At 40.4% G+C, this 22,544-nt stretch overlaps 1 protein-coding gene across 1 annotated transcript; it reads right to left on the bottom strand.

Annotated features, from left to right (window-relative positions):
* Positions 1-1,499: 1,499 nt before the first annotated feature.
* On the bottom strand, positions 1,500-18,538 carry LOC139592937 (cell surface glycoprotein CD200 receptor 1-A-like). Its single transcript, XM_071433359.1, has 6 exons — positions 17,659-18,538; positions 7,708-8,022; positions 6,671-6,925; positions 5,780-5,885; positions 4,826-4,877; positions 1,500-3,567 (listed from the first exon to the last, which is right to left on the bottom strand). Exons 1-6 carry the CDS (start codon positions 17,744-17,746, stop codon positions 3,445-3,447), a joined length of 939 nt encoding a protein of 312 aa, XP_071289460.1. The 5' UTR covers positions 17,747-18,538; the 3' UTR covers positions 1,500-3,444.
* Between the last annotated feature and the right edge of the window lie 4,006 nt (positions 18,539-22,544).

The following is a 22,544-nucleotide window of genomic DNA, read 5'->3' as shown; positions in this document are numbered from 1 at the left end:
ATTTCCAATTAGAGACACCCAGAAATTGAAGCTATGTTAGCCTCAGGATTCGTGGTGCATCCATTTTTTAGCATTCCACTGTCATCCTAAAGAACAGGTGAGCAGCTACTCACTCTGTGGATGCACAGCAGCAGAGAATCTGCCGCCGTGCTGTGCGTGTGAGCTGGGTGCTGGGGACTCTCTACAGTCATAAGATAACTGTGAGTATTAACTGCTTCTTTAGAGCAGGAATGGCAGTTAGAACCTGTCAGGAGACTGAAAGATGTGTGTGAAGATAAAATACAGCAGTAAAAGTGCAAGATGCAAATTTACCAAAGTTAAATGTTGCAGCATGAGATAGAGCATTGGTAAATGTGGCAAAAGCCAAAACCGTTCTGTACGGGATGAGCTGAAAAGATGCTGACTTTCTTCCTGTGACTTTGCAACATCCTGGGGAGTTCAGAGGGCAGGCTGGCCTGACTGCTAAGAGTCAGCCAAGACAGCACTTTTGTGTGGAGGACGTCTTCACCACAAGAGCAGCATGGTGCAGAGTGGAGCAGCAAGCACCCTGAGGGAGAGAGAGGAGTGCACAAAGAGACTCTTTAGAATTCCGTGCTGCGGGGGACCAAGAGCATACCTGTATGTGTGTATACATAAGACTCTTAATCTTATTTTTCACAATCACAAACTAAAATTCTGTTTTTCTGCACATAGCAGGTGTGAATGTGGAACAAAGTAAAGGACAAAGAAAATAATCAACCAATTAGCAACTTAGAAATGTCCAGGCATGGAACTTATGTGATTTAGTCCAGTGTAATAGGCCTGTGAAGGATGATAAAACCCTACAGCTAGACAGCAGGTTAACAGATAGTACACTTCAGTAAATATATATTGCTTATAAACTGGCAACAATCTACCTTCAAGAGCTGATGAACCCCATTTATGAAGGCTTAACAATGTAAAACACTTTCCAGTCCACAGAAAAAAAGTCTTAGGAAGTGATGGCACTCTGTTTTTGAGTGGGAAAAACAGATCACTGGTCAGTATAACACCTATTTTAAGTGAGGAATTTCAGAGGATTATGCCTGTGTTGACTGGCTCTCTTCCTTGGTCAGTCACTGGAAACTGAAGTTCCTTTAAAAGTTGTTTGTAGCTGCTTGATATTCAGCTTTGATCCCTTCCACTCTAAAATGACATGCAAAAATGGAGAAAAGCAATACTTGCTTGCAAAAAGCACCTGGCAATAGTGGCTGTTTGATAGCTGCTAGAGTGAGAGTAAATCACCAACTGTATCAGTTTACATGAGCAATACATTTAGGAACTGCAATTAGCTTAGAAGTCTGTTTTCCAAGCACTGCGTCATAGTCCTTGGGAGCTTAGCTCAAAAGAAAGCTCTAACAATGTGTGTCAAACAATATTTCTAAATCTAAAGGAAAAATCCAGTTCTTCTGATGCTGCAATCAGACTAAGTACCCAGTCGGTCTTTTAAAATACTGAAATAAGAGGTAGTCAACAGAGGCTTATAAACATGTTTCTTTATTGTTACTGTAAAATCAGTTCATACTTTTGCTAGAAAGACATCAATCAAAAACAGTTGACAACTGCTACTATATAGAGGACAATTTATTTTTCTTATTTCCAAGGAATATTTTGTGAAGATGAGAATAAGTAACCTCAAAATGAGACACAATAAGATACATAAGCTAATTTGCATACAAAAAAGTGACCTTGGAAGTACATTGAAAAGAATATAAGTAAAATATCTAGACATACAAATGAAACGAAACTTCCGTTTTGGTAATAAAAATAAATATTACTACAACTAGCAAGCATTTTATCTTTTTTGTACATTATTGCACATTTATAGAAGATATATTTGTACTTGTTTTGTTTTGTGAAATATTTACTTTGTTTTTGGTTATTTTACAGTATCTTAATGCTTATACTTTTAAGAAAGAGAGGAATGCCATATCGTCATGGAATCTTATAGAAAAATAATCATACCAGTGATCTGAAACACAGAATGAACATATTTAGTGGAAATCACAAAGTAATAGAGTGGTTGGGGTTGGAAGGGACCTTAAAAAATCAAGGTGCACCCCCCTGGCACTGGCAGGGTCACCTTTCACTAGACCAGGTTTCTCAGAGCTCCATCCAACCTGTTCTTGAACACTTCAATGGGTGGGGCATCCACAGCTTCTCTGTCAACCTACTCCAATGTCTCACCACCCTCAAAGAAAAGAATTTCCTCCTAATATTTTATCTAACCCTACTCTCTTTCATTCTGAATCCATTCCCCACTACCCTGTCACTTCATGCTCTTGTAAAAGTCCATTTCTGTCTTTCTCTTCAGGTGCTGGAAGGCCAAAATTCGGTCACCCCAAAGCCTTCTCTTTTCCAGGCTGAACAATCCCAACTCTCTCAGCCTTTCCTCACAGGAGAGGTGTTCCATCCCTCTAATCATCTTGATGGCCTCTTTTGGATCTGCTCCAGCAGGTCCATGTCCTGCTTGTGCAGGGGACCCCAGAGCTGATGCAGCACTGCAGGTGGAGTCTCACAAGAGCAGAGCAGAGGAGCAGAATCCCTTCCTTCCCCTGCTGGCCATGCTGCCCAGGAGACGTTTGGTTTTCTGGGATGCAAGTGCACTTTGCTGGGTCATGGCCAGCCTCTCATCCACCCCAAGTCCTTCTCAGCAGGGCTGCTCTCAATCTGTTCATGCCCCAGTCAGTGTTGATACCAGGGGTTGTCCCAGCCCAGGTGCAGCACTTTGCACTTGGTCTTGTTAAATCTCATGAGATTCCCATTGGCCTACTTGTCAACCTTGTCCAGATTCTTCTGGATGACACTCCATAATGGCATGAAATACTGGATATGAACCTAACAAGTGAATTAGTCATGCTAGTGCAGTCTCCTTCTTAGTGGATGACCTTCTGAATTTATCCCTTATTTCCATTTTCAGAACTAAGTCTTCCCTACCATTATTTTCTGCTATTTGAGGTATTCAGTGATGATCAGTAGGTCATCAGGTCATGTGTTATTAACATATGTATTAGAAAAAAGTGGCTGTTGGTGGAAGAGTGTTTTGTTTCAGTTCAGACAGAACACTCCTCTGTCTCCCAAATGTGTACATCATAGTGTCAAGTGCATCAAAGTAACAACTACAAGTGACTGACAGAACTAGGATCCCCAGGCAACAACAGCAAAGGGAAGACTGCTCACAACTTCTTTTCCAGGAAAAAACTATGGTGTGTGGTCAGTCATATATTCCCAAGGAATAACACATTTTCCCAAGGAAGAAAGCAAAACAGGGAGAAAAAAAGAATTATGGACTCATCAGCAAGCAGAGGTGTTTGAACAGACCTAGTGATCTATGCTGCCCCAAAATCTGAAGAAATCCTCCAAGTTTCTTTCTATAACCAGTCTTCCATAAAGAATCTCTTTCCTTTTCTGATGTTGTTGAATCATTCATGTTCCTGGACACAACTCCTGTGGAAGATTCTGCCCCACTGTCAGATCAGACACTGAGTTGTAAATTACATTTTCCTTTTGAACATAAGTAGTATAAGGTTCCACTTCCATTGTGTCATCCTAGCAAAACAAAACCAAAAACTGTGAATACAAGGAGGAATTTAGCTTGGCAAATCTCTGCAAATCTTTCATCTGGACTGAAGAAAATTACTGGGAAATAGTGCTCGCATATTTACTCCTCTTCAACTATATAAAAAAAAATCCCTCTATTTCTTTTTCTACCAAGGAATGTGGATTGCTGTTTCTATCAAAGATTTGGAGGGTAAAGCTGAGGTGTTGTTTCATTTGCCTCCTTTATCTTCCCTTCTACTCCACTTTCATTGGCCTGAAAAAAAATTTTATTAGGGTCTGACTCTCTAGAAAGAGCAAATAATATGCTAGAGTCTTGACCTTGATTCATTCCTAATCAGTCTGCATTTCAGTCTACAGACATGCCAGTGAAAGTCCCATGACATGACAGCAAGAACACTGGTACTTAAACCATTATTTTACATTAATGCAACTGTGTCTGTCAGCAGTTGGGAGGGAGGGCAGCAGGAATACTAATAACTAGAACTGACTAAGTCTCTTTAGAAACTGAAGCATCTTTTTAAGTTGATAGCAGAATTTGAGTCTAGTGTATACTGTAGGTGCACAGATACGATATAATTGTAACATATCTTGTCTATGTAGAGATGCTGTTATTTGGATTTGGCAGCAAAGAACAGAGACAGCTTACAGGTGAATTGCTCAGTTACACAGGAAGCTTCTAACAACATAGGATATCAAAAAATATCTCCCAGTTTGCAGCTCAGCTCTCCTTCCATGTTCTTGAGTATGATTGTTTCTTTAATTGTGGATTGACCATGCAAGATAAAGAGTGGCCTTCAAAATTCACACAATTATCATTCTGGACACCAAAAGGGATATTCTTTTTCTTTTGGTGTCTGTTAATCTTGTTGCTTAATCTTCTTGTACACTAACAGTTTTCTTAATATCCCCCAACCCATGCTATTATCTGGAGAGTAGTTGTGGACAGGGTATGTGATATGACAAGGGAAATGTGGTGGTACTGACTCCTTGTTAAAATTAAAGGATGGCTTTAGCTGAGTGTTTGCTGTTGGAACACACCTCTAGTGTTTGTTCCAGGTCAAAGTTATGGTGAAGATAATAACTTCATTTTGTCCTATAAAGAGATAAGAGTAAATATATCAGACACCCTAGTACTTGCTGAAAGCTGAGAGTAAAAATCTAATGTTTTCCTTTCACTAATCATGTTTCCAGGGCCACCAGAATCACCATGATTTGGTGATGGTCTAATTTGCATAATTCTTCTTACCTGTTGGGAATGTATAGGAGCAATTTCAGGAGGTTTGGTTTTGTGGCATTGTCTGTGAAAAAGAAAAGTATTAAAATACGTTCAGCTGGATCACAGCTTGGTTTCTTTGATCAAAAGCTTATGAAACATTTCTTTTTCTTGTCTTCAAGAGTAAAACCTTCTCATGTCTCTCTCTCCTTGACATTTGATCCTGAAATTATAGCACCCTACCTTTCTAAAAAAGTTTTTTCTTCTGTTTGTAGGAAGCAGATTAGAACCAAAGCCCTCTGTAAGGATATACATTTTGCAGTTAGTGAAATGGTATTGAACTAATTCTTCACCTCTGAGGGAAAAGGTCTGAGAGAAAAACAGTTTGTAACAGGCAAATGAGGAACCTAGCTGACGTTTTCAGTACAGGTGCTAATTCATCATTCCACTCCACAAATTATTTCTGTTGGTATTCCTCAGAACTACTTTTTTTTTCCCCATAGGAAATCCTAAAGGGACCAGAGCCCAGCTTCACTCAAGGAATTTTTTAATAAATACAGATAGAATCTGCTGTTCATTCTGCTCATATGGCAGGCTGGCATTGCTCAGTCCTCTGGCATTTAGTGGAACTTACTAGGCAGCAGAACCAGTGCCCTGAGAGATCCTGGCAGACTATGACAGTATCTGAAGAAGATTTACTCTCACAGATTCCTATCAGAAATAAGTGTTCCCCTTTAGGAGGCAGTGCAATCAGGGTCCTTGCCCAACTTCTTCCCATTTATATTTTACTCAGGGCATCATTCTGTGAAGATGTGTGCAATGCACAGTGCACAGTGTCTTCAGTACAGAAATATTTGATGTAGTTAATTTGGTTAATCACAGCAGCACAGACTGACAGAATCATATTATTTCAAGACACAAAGAGTACTTTAAAATTTCTTCTAGCACTAGACGATTTTTCCTTAGCACCTTAGTATAAGTACATACCTATCACCATGGAGCTTGAAATAGTAAATGACAGCCAGCAAGGTGATAATGATCAGAACACAAGTAATGATGCAGGCATACAGGAAAACGTTGGTGTCGATTTTCTCTAAACATAAAGAGACAGTCTCAGTTATATCTTCTTCTCAGTTTCTGTATTATTTCAGTAGAAGATTAAAGTTGCTCTAGAACATACATGCATTTTCAGCAGGCTTGTAAAACAAATAGAATGTCCTTTAGCAGAAAGGAACATAGTAATGAAACTTTGCTGAGAAATACAAATGGAGTGTCTGTCAGAGGCAAAAGTAGATTCCACTAATGTCACAGTGGCCACTCATAATATATTTTCACTAAGCCAAACCTGAGTTCCTCTCAAGGACTCATCATTTCTCAGTAGTCATAAATATTCTCAAAAGCAACAAGAAAACCAAAAACCAGAACCCAAGGGTCATACGTTATCAGACATTCAAAATTTGGAATGAAGGAATGTATTTTTTTCTGCTAGCAACTCGAGACTTGGCTCACCGTCTCTCTTACCACGGTATTAAAATTTGCATCCAAAAAAAAAAATCCTAATATTCTCATTCCAAGTGATTATTTGAATACAAGGATAATGACTGCTTTCTCCCATTTCCATAAGCATTTCCACTACCAAAAGAATATTACCACATGTATATATATCCCTCTTAGGGAAGAAAGCATTAGGAAATAATGTCCAGAACACAAAGAAGCCACTGATGTTTCTGGGCAAAGGCAGTCAGGGATGATACTCTTGTCTCTATAGGACTTCACTGAAGATTTCTGTATATTTTAGAGACTTTCCTTTCAAGAAGGAACAAGAGCTGAGAAAGCTGGACAGGGTTTTTAACACAGAAAGCACAAAGGGAAGCTCACCTGAGGGACAGCAGGATATGGACTGGCTCCAGTTCCCAGCTGGGTGGGACACCATGCAGGTGGTCACATTGGTGACATTGGTGCTACACACTGTGAACTTGCTGAGAACAGTCACTGTCCCGTTGTTGTGGCACTTCTCCTCTGCAGTGGAGCTGCCCTCTGGGACCCAGGAGAGCTGAGCCGGTGGCTTCCCTGCTGCTGCCTCACACACAGGGCTGCCCTGCTCATCACAGGACAGGCTCAGCCTCGGGGGGGCTGCAAAGCACCAGCAAGGGGACATGCATGGAGTTAGTTTGGAACAGCTGGGATGGGCGGTTCTTGTCCTCTGCCCAAAATGAACCCAAACTGAACCCAGTGAAAAGAGGAGAATAAGGCTGGGGCTGTCATCCCATCCCATCCCATCCCATCCCGTCCCATCCCATCCCATCCCGTCCCATCCCGTCCCGTCCCGTCCCGTCCTGTCCCGTCCCGTCCCGTCCCATCCCGTCCCATCCCATCCCATCCCACAACATGGGCCCAAAACACACGAGACAAAGAAGAGCTCTCTTTTTCCCTTTTGCCCAACTCTCCTGCATCCAGTTGAGCCTCATCACAGCCATTCATATCCTCTGTGTGTACATGGGAAATTGCTTCACACCTGTCACTTCTAACTAGACAGTGGAAAAAGGGAGCAGCAGAAGGGAGAAGAGTTATGGGAAACAAGGAGAAAGGAGACACAGAGATACTCCCAATGAAATGCATGAGTTTGTCCCAGCAAGAATCACAGAATCACAGAATGGCTTAGGTTGGAAGGAACTTTAAAGATGCTCTAAAGATGCTCTAGTTCCAACCACCTTGCCATGCAAAGGGACACCTTCCACAAGACTGGGTTGCTTCAAGTCTCACTGGTCTTTAACACTGGGATGTCGACAGCTTCTCTGGACAATCAGTGTTCCAGTGGCACTATCCTCACAATACCAAATAGCTTCCTAATATCTAATCTAACCTTACCCTCATTAGTCTAATTTTTAAAAAGCTCCCTTTTGCACATTCCTTACCCAGCACGGTCAGGTGGTACCTTGTGTGGAAATTCCCTTCTGTTGTTGCCGCTTCACAGCTGTAATTTCCCTCCTGGGCTAGCCCCACTTGCCATATCCCAAGGGCAGGAGGCAGACCTGCTCTGAAGATCCAGTTTATGTTGTCACTACAGGTTGTTCTGTGTGTCTCGTTCGTATCAACCCTGTATACCAAGGTGCACAGGCCTCCAGCCTTGGGGGTTATTGTCCATGTTAGCATAGTTATATTTCCTTTGAGAAAGCAGGTGAGAACTGAGCTGTTACCTACAGTCATCACTAACACTGAGGAGTTGTTTCCTGAGGAGAAAAAAAAAGAGAATGTGTGAGAGGGAGCCCAGGAGTTGTGGTCTGGACTTCACAGGGAAATGTCTGCAGTGCTACAAACAAGCGTGAGGCCATGGCTGTGCTCATCTGCACGTTGTCTGTCATCTCTTCCTACAGCTGTGGATTATGGAGCCAATGGCCTGTCATGGCCAACCCCTGCAATACAAATTTCCCACTGAGGATCATCTTAGTGGATAAGACTGGATACTGGAGGAGGACCCTACTCCTGCCCATTGTCTTCAGCGGTTCCGCATCCAAAGGCTGTGCTTGTGTGAGCAAATCCTCCAGTGGGTTGCTCACAGGACCTAAAATACAGGAATATGACTGTTGCATCTGGCCACACGACAGTGGCTTTTCTCTCTAACCATTGCTGCCAACAAAATAAACAACTTTTACTTCTGCATTCATATGAAATCCCATACAGTGGGAATCTGAAAATGACTAAGCAAACCTGAGCACCCAAACTGCCCCTGTGTTGGAACTGGGGGTTTTTTTGGATAATGTTTGCAAATGTTGAACAAGAATGACAGTGTTGTGCATATTGAACTGGGTAGACTTCCATTTACATATTAAAGCAGCAGAAATTTACTTGTCTTTCAACTCAGCATCTCCTAAGCAGCTCATTGCAATGTTAAAAACCCAACACAATGGGTATTCAAGCTTCAAGGCTGTAAACTAAGAGGCAGTGAAAGTGATGCTTTTTGCTATGCCTTTCTGTTATATTCTCCTCTGAATGAACCAGGCACCATTCATTTCACTTCACTCCAAGAAACCACATCAGAAAGCTTAAAATCTGCTGAATCAAGTTTAAATACAATTTTAGGTTTATAGAAAATTTGTAGAAATTGTATGAAATTCCCTGTATCTTGTTATTGATTCAGATGACTTTAAGTATGACAAGAATTTTCCCCAGATGACACATTAATTAGTAAAAAATCATCTTGCTTATCCTAGCCACACAGCTTCATACTTTTTCAAAGAGGTCTTATAATATAAAAGGTTAAACTGTCTTCACTTTATTGCCCTCTTTTATTGTGAGAGTGCAGGTAAGCAGCATTGGTGTAAATATTAATTGTGAATTTTCTTCCTTGATTTGCTCTTTTTTGGGTACATGCTGCTAGAAACATGATCTTTTGCTTTCCTTTACAAAAGAATGTGTCTGCCAAAAATCCTTAAAGGTTTGGTTAATTTGTGTTTCTGAAGCGACTTTGAAGTGACTCACAAGCAAAATAGGACTGGACCTGGGTAATACTTGATGGGGAGCTTCCAAACCATGAAGCATAATGTCATCTATTTTCATGGAAGTTTCTGATGAACTTTCTATTTCAAACTAAAATATTATCCCAGGAAAGGTCAAAACTTACTAGTTCTTACCACAGAATTAGCTTTATTCAGAAGCAATCCAAAATGTATATTCCCAGAAGTTAATGTGTAAATAGGTACGGGATCCCCAAATACAAAGGCAGTTCCTTAAATAGAAGTTATCCCCATCCCTATCCCATCCTTCCTGGTCAGCCTTAGCATTTCCTCCACTTTGAAGTTGTTGGTAAGACCTCTCATTGGATTGAAGTTGGACATATTCTGCTTTCTCTTTCTAATCAGCATACCAAAAACCATTAAGTATCTAAAAGTATATTTTATTAGAATATAAATCAATACATCATAAAGTGACAGGTCTGCAGGGGACACAGAATTGCTGGCTTTACTTATGAAAGTAAAGACACGAAAATAAATCTCCTTTGGTCCCTCTGCCCCTAAAGAACAGGTTCTTTCCCTCAGTCCTCTTTTCTACTCCACACCCTTTTGCTGACTTGTCAGGTTGCACATTTTTACATGATCACACCTGAACTCCTTTTCCCTCACTTCCATTATTTCTTGTGGGCCTGCTACAATCAAGTCCTTTGCCAAGGTCTCCTGATCTGCTTTCTTTGTCCTCCTTATGCTGCCTGCCCAGCCTGTGTTCTTGGATATGTACTCAGGAGCTCTGAGGGAAGCTGCAATCTCCCCTTTCCTCTGGGAATTTCACTAAACCTAGAGGGTGTATGTCTACTCTACAGGAGAACTAAACAAGCAGAAGTGTTTCTTGTAGTTTAATCCCAGCTGGCAACAAAGCCCCACACAGCCACAAGCTCTCTCTCTCGTAGACTCCCCCTACAGTGGGATGGGGAGAGAATCAGAAAGGTGAGAAAACTCAAGAGGTTAATAGGTAAAGCAAAAGCTATGCACACAAGAAGAACAAAACATCTCAAAGGCAGGTAGGTGTTCAGCCATTTACAGGAAAGCAGGACTGTATCATGCATAATGGTGACTTGGGAAGACAAACATCACACATCCAAGCATCCCTTCTTTGTTCTTCCCCCAGTTTTATGTGCTGAGCATGATGCCACATGGTCTGGAATATCCCTATGGCCAGTTGGGGTCAGCTGTCCTGGCTGTGTTCCTTTCCAGCTCTTTTGGACCACAGTCCACTCAGTGGTGGTGTGACAATCAGAAAAGGCCTTGGCTCTGTGTAAGCACTGCTCAAAACATCTCTGTAATGTCAACACAGTTTCCAGCACAAATCCAGCTCCATAGAAACCACTATGAAGAAAATGAGTTCTCTCCCTGCTAAAAACCAGCACAGTATTCCATTTCTGTTAAAGAGAAAATGTTCAGTGCTGCAAGTATTTTAATTCAGACCTCTCACCACACCATTGTCTTCTGGAATGGTCTTTTCATGCTGCAAAGTGGCTAAAAGTCATTTGCTGCTGTTTCCTCTGTGATAATCAATTGGTTTGTGACCAGTGTGTTAAGGCAGATTTATGGCATCCACATCAGCATTTTTCTTCTCGGAGGCTCTGACCAGCATTTTGCACAGCTACAGCTCTTGAGGTGAAATCTCATCTTACATCTGAACTGAACTGACAGCTGGCTGTGGCTGAAAAAGGGAATAATTAGTGCAACAAGGCCTCAACTTCTGTGGGCCTGCAGAGAACAAGAGATTTGAAGGTGTGAGCTATCAAGCTCATCTTGGTGCATTAAATGGGATGGTAATTAAATGTCAGCACTGTTATTTCATTGCACACAAGAGATAAGAAATAAAGGGTTGCCTATTTATTTTAAATAACATCTCATTTTCAGTTATGTTCTTCACAATTGAGTTGACTCTGGAAAACAGCAATCATTTTTTCTGTTAGCCAGAAAGAGCAGAGCTCAGGAAACCAGAAGTACATGCTGTCTGTCACACTGATGTGGAAAACAGAGGAGTCAGGTTCTGGGAGTTCTGTACAGCACCAGACTGAACCATTTCATTTTGGTTGTGAATGCAAATCCATTGTGATCAGATTTCACCTTGAAGACTCATCTGGTCGTAGCAGGCCTTTAGACTGAGGTTCTCCAGTTTGACTGCAGCCTCTGAGATCTAATTATGTCATCTCTCATTGTGTCTCCTTGACTGTTGCAGAATACTTCAAGCCATGTCTGAGAAGGTTCTCAAGCTCTATTGCAGTGCACTAAGTGCACATTCCAACGCACTGACAGATTCCACTTTTATGGAAAAACAAACTCGGTTGAGCAGTTCACATTTGTCTTTCAAAAATGTGCTGGTTATTGTTGTCATTGTAAGGTTACTGTAATTTGAAAAGACTGGGGGAAAAAATTTGCTCGGTTTTTTTCTGTTTGGTTTATGCAGTGTTTGAAAGCTGTCATGAATAAGAGTCACACTAGCTTCTTTTCAGTATCACTTATTTTGTCATTTCTCCTATTTCTCAGAGACTTTCTCACATTGAAAGAACAAAGATTTTAAAAACAGGAACATTTGATTGTAAAGCCACTAAACTTTTGAGGGGAATCACTGCAAAATCAGAGACAGTTATGCAGGTTGAAAGTGCTGCTTTCAAACATGAAAGATTTCCAGCCTCTGTTATTCTTTATAGCAGGTTTTAAACCACAGTAGAAATTTTTATTGCCTCAATTTCCATGACAGTCTCTTGCAAAATTTAACTATTAAAGAGTTTTTTGCACTATAAAGAGACTACTTTACTTTCTCAGACATATTTCTCAGACATCCTCTTGATTCTTTATTTCTTACAGTAATAATTTACCAGAGCATTTTGATGCATCATCCCCCTACACCCTCTGTAGGTATTAAACTTAGAGATATAATGAACTGAAACAATGATCATACCACAGCCAATGACTAACTGTATCTTGGAATGAATGTAGTATATGAGTCACAGCAAGTCATAAGCAAAAAGGCAACAGTGGATGCTTGGAAGAGTTCAGATACAAGTCTGGTTCTGCATCTGTTTTCCCCTTCTACTGCCACAGAGTTCCTGTGACACCCAGCAAGGCTTGTCTGGAATGAAATGAAAGAGAAGTGCTTTGTACTAGGGTAGGAATTGCTGATGTACTGACAGATTCTTATATAGTGTAGATTTGTGACTTTGAAAACATAGTCACAGCAGCACAGGATGGAGTGTGGGCTAAAAACCTTTCCTGTGTTTCGGGTGAGAAGCGAGTAGTTAGACTACATTAAATTTCATTATAGAAACACATCAAATAGCTGACCTAAGTTCATAAGCCTCTGTTTCTTGAAACCTAGATCACAGCTTTTTGAGCACAGATGTATCTTTAAAAGGACACATTAAAAGACTTATACCTTTATTGCTAGTTTCACGCTCATACTCTTTTACCCATAGTTTTCATTATTCCTTGAAAAGATGTCTTATTTTCATTTCATTCTAGTTAGGAATTTCCTTTATCGTCAAAATTCCTTTTTTCCTTATACTCAAAATTGTTATTTTGTTCTTCTTTTAACACATTTATTTTCTGTTGCCACTACCATGCCACTTGCAGTACTTTTCTTGCCACCAAGAAAAGTATTAAGTATTATCACTTTTTCTTGCTGCTTCATGCAAACTGAGATAGTAATCTCACGCTCTTTGTCATTGGTTTTGCAATATGAAGTGCTCATAGAATGGCTGGATTTTTTAAGATTGCAAACTTCAACATGACTCATTATATGTTGCAGAGGGCTGAGGACACTGATAGCAGTCAATAGTGATCCCAAGGTTTCAGACTTCCCTCTCAAGGTGGAATATACCTTTGCAGTTGCCAGCTCCTAGTGTGTAATTTTTCTATGATCTTTCAATTCTCTTAAGCATTCTCCAGTATCTTTTCAAGCAGTCTTTCAAGACAGCTGATTTTGAAGGCAATGAAAAGATGCTAAAGCTCACTTAGGTAGAGATGTGTTTGATACAGTGTCCCCTTGAAAAAAATTAAGCTGAAAGAATAAAGGGACAACTACAGGGACTACAACTGTTCAAGGGATGAATAAAGAACTGGGTTAAGGAGAGAAAGAAAAGGCAATTAAATGGTGGTGCCAGTTTTAAGGTAGCTTGCTGATAATGTTTCTCAGCAGCTGATTTTTGCCGTAATTCCATTTAAGTTTTTACTAATGGCATTGGCTGTATCAGCAGTGTGTGAGGAAATTTGTTGAAAGCAGGAAGAACACAGTGTTATTAGTATAAAGAATTGATCTGTCACACAAGAAAAATCAGTTGACCTTGATGAGTAGAATGTTAGATGTGTGCTGAAATTCAGTAGCTAAAAATGTCATCATAATAAAAAATAGGTAGTCCAACAAATTTTGACTGGAAAGTCAAATACAGAACCATGTCTTAATCAGTATTTAAATCAGCTTTTCAATAAAATGGATACTTGTTTTGGTGCTCAAATTGTTTGTGAAAAGTGTTTTCTAATAAAATGCCTGCAATTTGATCCAGCAATTCATTGATTTATCCCCATGTAAACCAGTTATGTCTCAATATAGTATGACTGTAGGGGAAAAAAAAAAGGATGGGTACACTTCTTAAATGAAGAGAACAAACACTGTTGGCCAAATCCTCAGCTGATACTAAATCATCACTGAGCTTAATAAGCTGTCACACAGTATATCAGTCTGGCTGTAAACTTTGAACTTTGCTACTTCTGAACTGTGCAAAGTAAGTAAATAAATCTTCCTTCTTGCAGAATGTGAGCTGGAATGGAAGAGGGCAAAAGGGATTTGCACTGGATGTGAAAGTGCCTTGGATAGTATTGCTTTCAGAGTAGCACTGTGACATCACAAGTGACAAAGTGCTTCCAGTTCTCAGTGTAGAAACAGACACAGATTGTTTTATATTTTGTTCTATGTGCTGAACTTGGCCTTTTACTCTCGGCCATGTGAGAAGAAAAATAAAACAAATACTCTTCACTTATGCTTAAGCAGCGTTTTCCTACTATTCTAAACAAAAATAGATCATTGTCTGCAAACTGTAGGTTGTGTGCCTTCTTTTTCATACTTTGCAGAGAGCAGATAACAAACTGCTATGAAAACATCCTTCTGACCTCACTTTTAATGGTCAAAATCACAGTCATACCTTGCTTACCCTTAGCATTGCAGTTTTCATCCCAGTATTGTCTTATTCAACACCAAGATAAGGCAGCATAAGAAAATTCTCTATGCTTTTTTCTTAAGAATGATTGCACCTCATTATACAAAATACATCCACTGTGAGTTTTAAGTAGCACCTACCTCAAAAAGTGCACTCACAGTTAAAGAAAATCTGCTTGCTTTGTAAGTCATGAAGTATGCGGTCAGTTTGGAAGACTGAAACTCCTTCTTTCCACGGTTTTGAAAGCAGACAAGTTCAGGCACAAACGCACTCTGTGTTTGGACCACAGCAAAATAAAATGTTGGTTTCATAAGGATGTGTTTGGAAGATTGGACTATGGCAGTTTAGATGTGTTCTATGAAAATTTTTGCTTTATTTAAAGGTACAGAATTATTTTAAAGAATTTGGATCAGAAAAACAGGCTGCTTGGGTTCAGATGCTTTTAGGGTAAAAGAAGTCAGAATAATTCCAGCACACAGTCCCAAAGGAGCAGCAAAGAAATAGTGAAATGGAGACAAATGAAAGTTTACCATAATAGATTTTTTGGCTATCATTTTTTGTATCTGGAGCAAGATTCCACCATAAACTAGAATAGAAGTCTACAGAGACAGATGCAGTGAAACATATTAGGGCAGAGATAGTCAAAAGGCAACAAAACATTGGTACTAGTGAAAAAGAATGTACTGGTTTTATTAAGGAAAGAAACTAAATGAAAGCAGTAGCATTCAAGGAAGTTATATATGCAGGCAAACTTGAACTGTAGCTAGGTTGCTCTGTAAATTAACTTTACTTCATTCACCTCATAGTCTATTATTCCAGCACAATGTCACCGACTTCAGTTTTTCACTATTGATAAAATTGAACAACCATAGGGAATCGCATCTCATTACTGATAATGGATTTCTTGCAGCTTCCTGTGAAGCACTTGCACATATCCATTGTCACAGGATAAACTACAGAGGCAGTATGTACCCAGTCAAATGCTGTAAATGTTATTTCAATAAAAAGAGATTTATTGCATGGACTTTTCATGGAAGACCTTGCCTGTCCTTACCATTCTCCCTTGGAGTATACACAACCACTTGAGGTGTCGTGTGCTTAGCTAAACTAGAGAAACCTTCAGAGCATTATCAAAAATATTTTAATTCTGAGTCTTTTTCACTGCTGCTACTGAGGATTGTCACAAAAGGATTTTTAGTAGAGATCATGCTCCAACAACTTCAGTAGCTTATTATCCAACTCTTCCTGAGGGCAGATCTAGGTATGACAATTAGGAAGCAACCTCAGCCTTTTTTCTGAGCTGCTCCATCTGCTGTGGTAAAAACTAACCCAGTCACACAAAACAACACGCTGAGGAAATGTTAAGGAAAATGTTAATGGAGATAAAGTCTGGTTACATACAACAAATTTTCCATGACTTCATTTCTTTCAGAGTAGCTTGCTCTAGTCTTCAGAAGGGGGGGACATAGTTCCTTCTGAGCTTCATGCAACACTGAAGACTAAAATTATCTGGACAGAATATGCACATTAGATCAGCTTGACACATTTAGCCTGTGCTCTCTGAAGGAAAAAACTCTTGCTGCTAGATCTTGCTCAGAAGAGCCATCCTCATACTGAAGGAAACAAGTTTAGGAGCAGTGCTTGATAAAAACTTCCCATCAAATGTAGGCTGCTTTTTATTGGGAGCAGGTTGAGGAAAGAGGTTTCAGGTGTGAAATTAGATTTCAATAGAACACCTTTTTCTATAATCTTTGAAGGGCAATATAATTGGTTAACTAAGACACCAATAAGTTAAAACCTAAACACCTTAGGGTGACAACTCTCCACTTTTTGGCATTGGACTTTTTAAAAATATTTCCAGCAAATTGAATTTTTTAAAATCACTTTTGCCAGTGTGATTTCTCTTTGTGTCCCCACTTTTTCTTTAATATTCTGTGGTGTATTCATGCTCCTTTACTTTTTGAGTGACTGTCTTCAAAAATGTAGATTGTCTTTGATGATACCATAATTGATCTGCATGAACTTGAGCAGCTTCCTCAGTATTCTTTTGACATAGTTCTTACCTAGAGAATAGGGACAGATCTTTTACCACCAGTGTGCCTGTTGTGAGGTTAATGATCCAAATAATGTTAATAATGTTCAAGAAGTATTTAAATTTTTCAGTGGGCAGCACTGGGGTAACCATTTAGAACCTCTCCTCATCACACCAGACATTATAGATGGGTGTTCCATCACTACCAAAAATGACTGCATCTGTTTTGCTTTAAAATACAAAATACAAAGGAGATATTTTTATTTTCTGACCAATAGGAATGAAGTAACTCATGTCCATGTAGTTTAGTTCTATCTGTCCATAATAGGAATGGACACATGCATGTTACATATTATTCAGAGATGTCCAAAGTTTAATTTGGATCTCATGGGCCTATCTGCCTTCCTCCTCCTATACAGAAACAGTTTAAGTTTCTGGAACTGCTCCTCAAATCCTTAGCTCCATTATCAAATCCCTGGATTGCTTTATAGTGTCTGGAAAAACATAAGCTCTGAAAATGCAAATGAGCAGTATGTGGGAAACATTAACTGCTGTAGCTAAACTGTATTAAAATGAAGTCAACTACACTAAAAGACAGAAAATTTGGACTGCCATTGCCCTTGGTACAAAAGCCTTTCCCATCTTCATACTGGCCATGCACCATAGAATGAAATTCCAGAAGCTGCTCCCCTCTATCAGCACATCAGAGACCTTCCACTTCTCCTCTGAAAGGTCTGAGAGATCCCTGCCCTATTTCAAAGTGCCTGCAGCCTCTCTTCAGCAGAAACTACATGTCCAAAAGCTTCAAGTTCCCAAACACTGTCCCAGGCATATTTTTAGGGTGTCAAAAGATTCATTTTCTCAGATGATGTGATTTGGAGGTCTTAGTAAAAAGGCCATTTGTGACAAATTGTATGTTCCCAGCTAAGGGTCATTACGCAGTTGCCTACATAGAAGCCACAGGGAAAATACCTGGCAGCCTTGTGACCACTAAGAAAAGATGAGCAGGAGTGGGTATTGGGAAAGCATATCTTAACTGTGCATTATAATTTTTAGCACTTAATTAAAGCCATAGAACTATTTATAGCTTTTATAAAGAAAGGAGCTGTGCACATTTCCCATTCTTACATCCCAATGGCCAATTGGTCCAGTTAGACTCACCTGCTAATCTCATGACCATGGTGACGGTGAGCAGCACAAAAACATACATGGTCTTCCCAGCAATCTTCATGTTGGTTCCTGTTTTCATGGCTCAGGCAGCTTCCTCACTCCATCCATCCCTCCACCAACTTAACTGTGGTCATGGGGAGTATTTCTTGCCTGCCAATACATCCTCAGCATCCAGTGTCAGTGTTTCCTCTCCCCCTTTCCCATGCCTCTCCTTTAGCTGTGCATGCTCTGGGCTGACTGGCTCCTCAAAGCTGGAGAGGTTCCTCCTTCTGACTTTTCAGAGCTTCCTGTGCTGAGAACCCAGGCAAACACTGAGGAAGCAGGCTGAGCAATTCTGCCTTCCGTTCATTGGCTCTCCTAAGGAGGCCAATGAGTGAAGATAAACCTGCAGCAGAGTTCAGAGAGTAAAACCAGAGGAGATTATTCAATGCTGAGTTTAATATCAAAAAGGAAATCTTAGTCTTGGGAAACTAGAGAGAGACTTCATGTTTCTCACTGCTTTTACTTCTGCTAGTTGTTTATCACATCTTTGTCACAACCTCCATGAAAATTCTTCTACATGTCTTCCTCAAAAAAAAAAAAAAAAAAGCAGTCTTAAATCTTCTCTGTAGTGACATTTTCAATTATTTCTCTCTTAAGTACCTACTTAGCACATGGAATTCTACACTTCCCATATATATACACAGCCTCATGTGAACTTTTAAGTTCAGACCTTGTGAACTCTTAATTAAGTTGTAGGTGTACTCTTACTGCATCTCCACCCTTGCCAGCTAAAATATTACAAATACAAAACTCATTTTTTGCAGAATCTGAAAAAAATTGTGAATATGGGATAGTTTTCAGGAAAATTGCAGAATGTCTCATTCTGGAGGTTTGAAACAAGGAAGCAGTAAATATTTCCAAAATGAAACACTGATACTTCACATTTAAATGATGCTTTTGTTTAGAAACTGATCTAATTTGAAGGGGCAGAAATTTGTACAAAAGCTGAAATATTGAGCAATTATGGGGTTTTTTGGCACAGCTGAAATTACATTTTTCTCTGGAAAACAGAAACAAAAAACAATTCACTATTATGTGCCCTTAATCTAGTGCAGGCTTCCCATGGGGTCACAGCCTCCTCTGAGACATCCACCTGCTCCAGTGTGGGGCTGCTCCATGGGCTGCAAGTAGATCTCTGCACCAGGGACTGCAGGGGAATTGCTGCTCCAGCACCTAGAACATCTCCTGCCCTTCGTTTTCTGACCTCAGTGTCTGCAGGGCTGTTTCGTTCACACATTCTCACTCCTTTTGCCAGGTGAAGTTGCTTGGCCATTACCCCTCACTGATTAAATGTGTTATCCCAGAGGATGGGCTATCCATTGAGCAGCAGTGGAGAAGTTTGTATACTGAAATTTCACCAGGCGACATCTGGTGGAATTTGATGGGTACTAGAAGCTGTAAAGAAATGCAGCACTCTTTGTGCACAGAGACTTGTTTTCAAAGTTAAATAAGGTTCCTTCCTTTTACATTTTTTTTCACCAAGTGCTATAACTTTTGTGCCAGCAAAAGTGGAGATGCTTCATGGAGAAGAGAGGAGCCAGCCCGTGAGGGTGGTGAGAGTAAAAAGATGGGATGCATAAAGCAGCATAAATGTTGGTACCATGGGGAAGATGCTGAGCAGTGTGGGAACACAAATAGGACAGACGGGAGTTTTGTGTAGATGAGAATGATTTAGGTAAAGCACATGTGAGTATTATGTTAGTCCTGCATGGTTTGAATTAAGAGCTGCAAAATCCTGTGGCTCACTCTGCTACTGAAAACAGTAATTCTACTGAAAATTTCCACAGAAAAATAATGTCTTTGAATAAGAAACTGGGGTGCCCTTTGAGGAAAAGCTACCTCAAGAATATGAGGTTAAATCAGTATTTTAAAGAGAAGTGATGAATTTAATTTAGCTTTGTCTTAAACTGCTTTTCTCTTTTCCTTGTTTATGAATTAAAAAATGGAAAAAACAATTATTGTGGATAAGAACAGGTAATACTTAATCTTGCAATCAGAATGAAGAAGAGACTTGCCCTTGTTCAGAGGGGAAGGGTGAAGATGTTTCAGAACGAAAAGTCTGTGTTAAATACTTGTCACCAGAAATTGAATGTCGCCCACCACTTTCACTGAAAAATATGTTTGGGGGTTGGTTTTTTTTCAGAATACTCTGGTGTGGGTTATTTTAAAATAATATTGTATCAGTTTCTCCACTTCCTCAACTGATAAAATAATTTTAAACTCCAGGGTCCCTCTCCTTTCCTAAGCCACAGCATTTCCCCAGCACAATTATGTGGTCAGTGGTAGAGAAAAGGCCTTGGCTATTAAAGCTCCAAGTCAGAATAATTAGCAGTGAGGACAGAGACATAAGAGGAAAAGACAGAAAACAGATTAAAGTTGACAGGAAATTAACTGCTCAGGCACTTGAACTGCACACTGTGTTTAAACTGTTCTGATGACTGCAGTCTGGTGTTCTGGTTTTGTTCGATCAGACAGATGTTCCAAAATGGTCTGCATTGATGTTCACTGGAACAGAGGAGTGTGAATTAAAGTCTTATTTAAAGAAGTAAAAGAAAGACTAATAATGATCATATAAGGAAAATAATGCAAAACACAAATTCAGATGGATGATCTCTGTCTCAGGAACATCTCATTGACTACTGCTTTTTGTGGGAGGGTGTTCTGTATATTTTTATCCACTTGATTTTTAACATTCAATATAGGATTTTGACACTCCTCTTGACTGTTCTGAGGTTTTCAGTGTGCTATTCACAGTAACACTGCTTTATTATCTCAGTATTTACCATTGACCGTGGAATTAGTAATGCATGTGAACAGATACTATAGCTTTTTTTTAGAGAAGGGCATGGAGAGAAAGAAGATATGTTTATGTAAATAAAGATAAGAAGACTGGAGAGATAAATAGGCAAAATGTAAGCAGTGTCAGGCCTCAAATGTAAAGGAAGTGGTGCTCAAATCTGATGCAAAGACAAGAGGATATTAAGACATAGAAAATGTGCAAACTTGCAGTGTACTGGATACAAGATTGCTGTATAAGCCAAAAAAATAAGAGATGCAACAGGATAGAGGAGATTCTGGAAGAGAGCAAACTCTCTTCTAAATAAGAAAAGTCCAACTTTAAGTTGTCATAATAGAAGATCTTTACTATAGAAATTCATTCAGAACCAGAAATTAGACAGCTATATACTTTAGGTAGGGAAGAATAATTTAAGATGTCATTAGGATACTTTGGAAGCAACTTTCTGGTTGAGGGCAGCAGAATTTGGGAAGTGAGATATGAGAAGTCTGTAGAAGGGCATGACAGGAAACAGAAGTTTACCACAAGGATTGATGAGTAATCATAGCAGACTTTTCTTCAAGTTATATATTGAGAGCCAGGATCCCATGAAATAGAATTCATAGGAACCTAGATTAGTTTGGGTTGGAAGGGGCCTTAAAGATCATATATTTCCAACCCTCCTGTCATAGGCAGGGACATCTTTCCCTAGATCAAGTTGCTCAAAATCCCAAACAGCCAGGCCATGACACTTCAAGGGATGGGGCATCCACAGCTTCCCTGGGCAACCTGTTCCAGTGTCTCACTACCCTCATAGAATAGAATCTCTTCCTCATATCTAACCTAAACCTACCCTCATTCAGTTTAAAGCCATTCCCCCTTGTCCTGATACTACATGCCCCTGTAAGGTCCCTCTCCAGCTCTCTAGCAGGTTGCCATTAGGAAGGCTGCTCTAAAGTCTCCCTGGAGCCTTCTCTTCTCCAGGCTGAACAATGCCAACTCTCCTCAGTCTGCCTTTATAGTCCAGGTGTTCCAGCCCTCTGATCATCTTGGTGGCCCTTCTCTGGGTTCTCTCCATCAGGTTCACATCCTTCTTATGTAGTGGGCCCCAGATCTAGGTGCAGGACTCCAGGTGGGGTCTCACCATAGCAGGGCAGAGGGAAGAATCACCTTGCTTGCCCTGCTGGCTACACTGCTTTGGATGCAGCCCAGAAAGCCAAGCACATCCTGGCGGTGTGCAAAAGGATGTGTTTGACTTTCTGGGCTGCAAGAGGATGTTGTTTCTCATCCCCAACACCCCCAAGTCTTTCTCCTCAGACCTGCTATTGATTTATTCTCCACCCAGCCTGTGTTTGTGCTTGGGATTGCCCTGGTCCAGGTGCAGGACCTTGTGCTTGGCCTTGTTGAACTTCATGAGGTCTGTGCAGGCCCAGTCCTCAGGCCTGTCCAGGTCCCTCTGGATGGCATCCCTTCCCTCCAGCATGTTGACTGCACCTCACAGCTTTGTGTTGTGGGCAAACTCACTGAGGGTGAGCTCAGTCCCACTGCCCATGTAGCCAACAAAAGTGTTAAACTGCCCCTGTTCCAGCCCCAGCCCCTGAGGAATGGCACTCATTGCTGGTCTCCACTGGGATATTGAGCCAGGGACTGCACTGAGTGTGACCATCCAGCCAAACCCTTCTCCACTGTGGTGTGGGCTGGGCCTCTCCACTTCAGAGATGGGGATGTTGTGTGGGACAGTGTCATGTGCTTTGCTTGTACAAGGCCAGGTAGACTGCATCAGTTATTTTTCCCTCATCCACCGATGCCCTCACCCATCATGGAAGGCCCTCAAATCTGCCAGTGAAGCTGTTGCAAATCACTCCCTTACTTTCCATGTGCCTTGGTATAATTTCCAGGCAGACCTGCTCCATGATCTTGTCAGGCACAGAGAATGAGACTGAGCCTGTAGTGTCCCTGAGACTTCATTATTTTCCTTGTTAAAAGATGGGAGGGAGTATGTTTCTGTTTTTCCAGTCAGTGGGGGTTTACCAGATTGCCACATCTGATCTGAGAAAGG

Source organism: Agelaius tricolor, unplaced genomic scaffold (genome assembly GCF_023055355.1).
Source record: "Agelaius tricolor isolate 1412-34295 unplaced genomic scaffold, bAgeTri1.0.p SCAF_9, whole genome shotgun sequence".
Classification (NCBI taxonomy): Eukaryota; Metazoa; Chordata; class Aves; order Passeriformes; family Icteridae; genus Agelaius; species Agelaius tricolor.
This window is presented reverse-complemented; position numbering and strand designations above follow the sequence as displayed.

What these genes read in the sequence shown, in the direction of transcription:
- LOC139592937 (XM_071433359.1), bottom strand. Translation starts at nt 17,746, where the DNA reads ATGAAAACAGGAACCAACATGAAGATTGCTGGGAAGACCATGTATGTT. An exon ending in GTACCACCTGACCGTGCTGG is followed by an intron (nt 6,926 to 7,707) that starts GTAAGGAATGTG and finishes GGTGCTTTGCAG; the next exon opens with CCCCCCCGAGGCTGAGCCTG. An exon ending in CATATCCTGCTGTCCCTCAG is followed by an intron (nt 5,886 to 6,670) that starts GTGAGCTTCCCT and finishes CTTTATGTTTAG; the next exon opens with AGAAAATCGACACCAACGTT.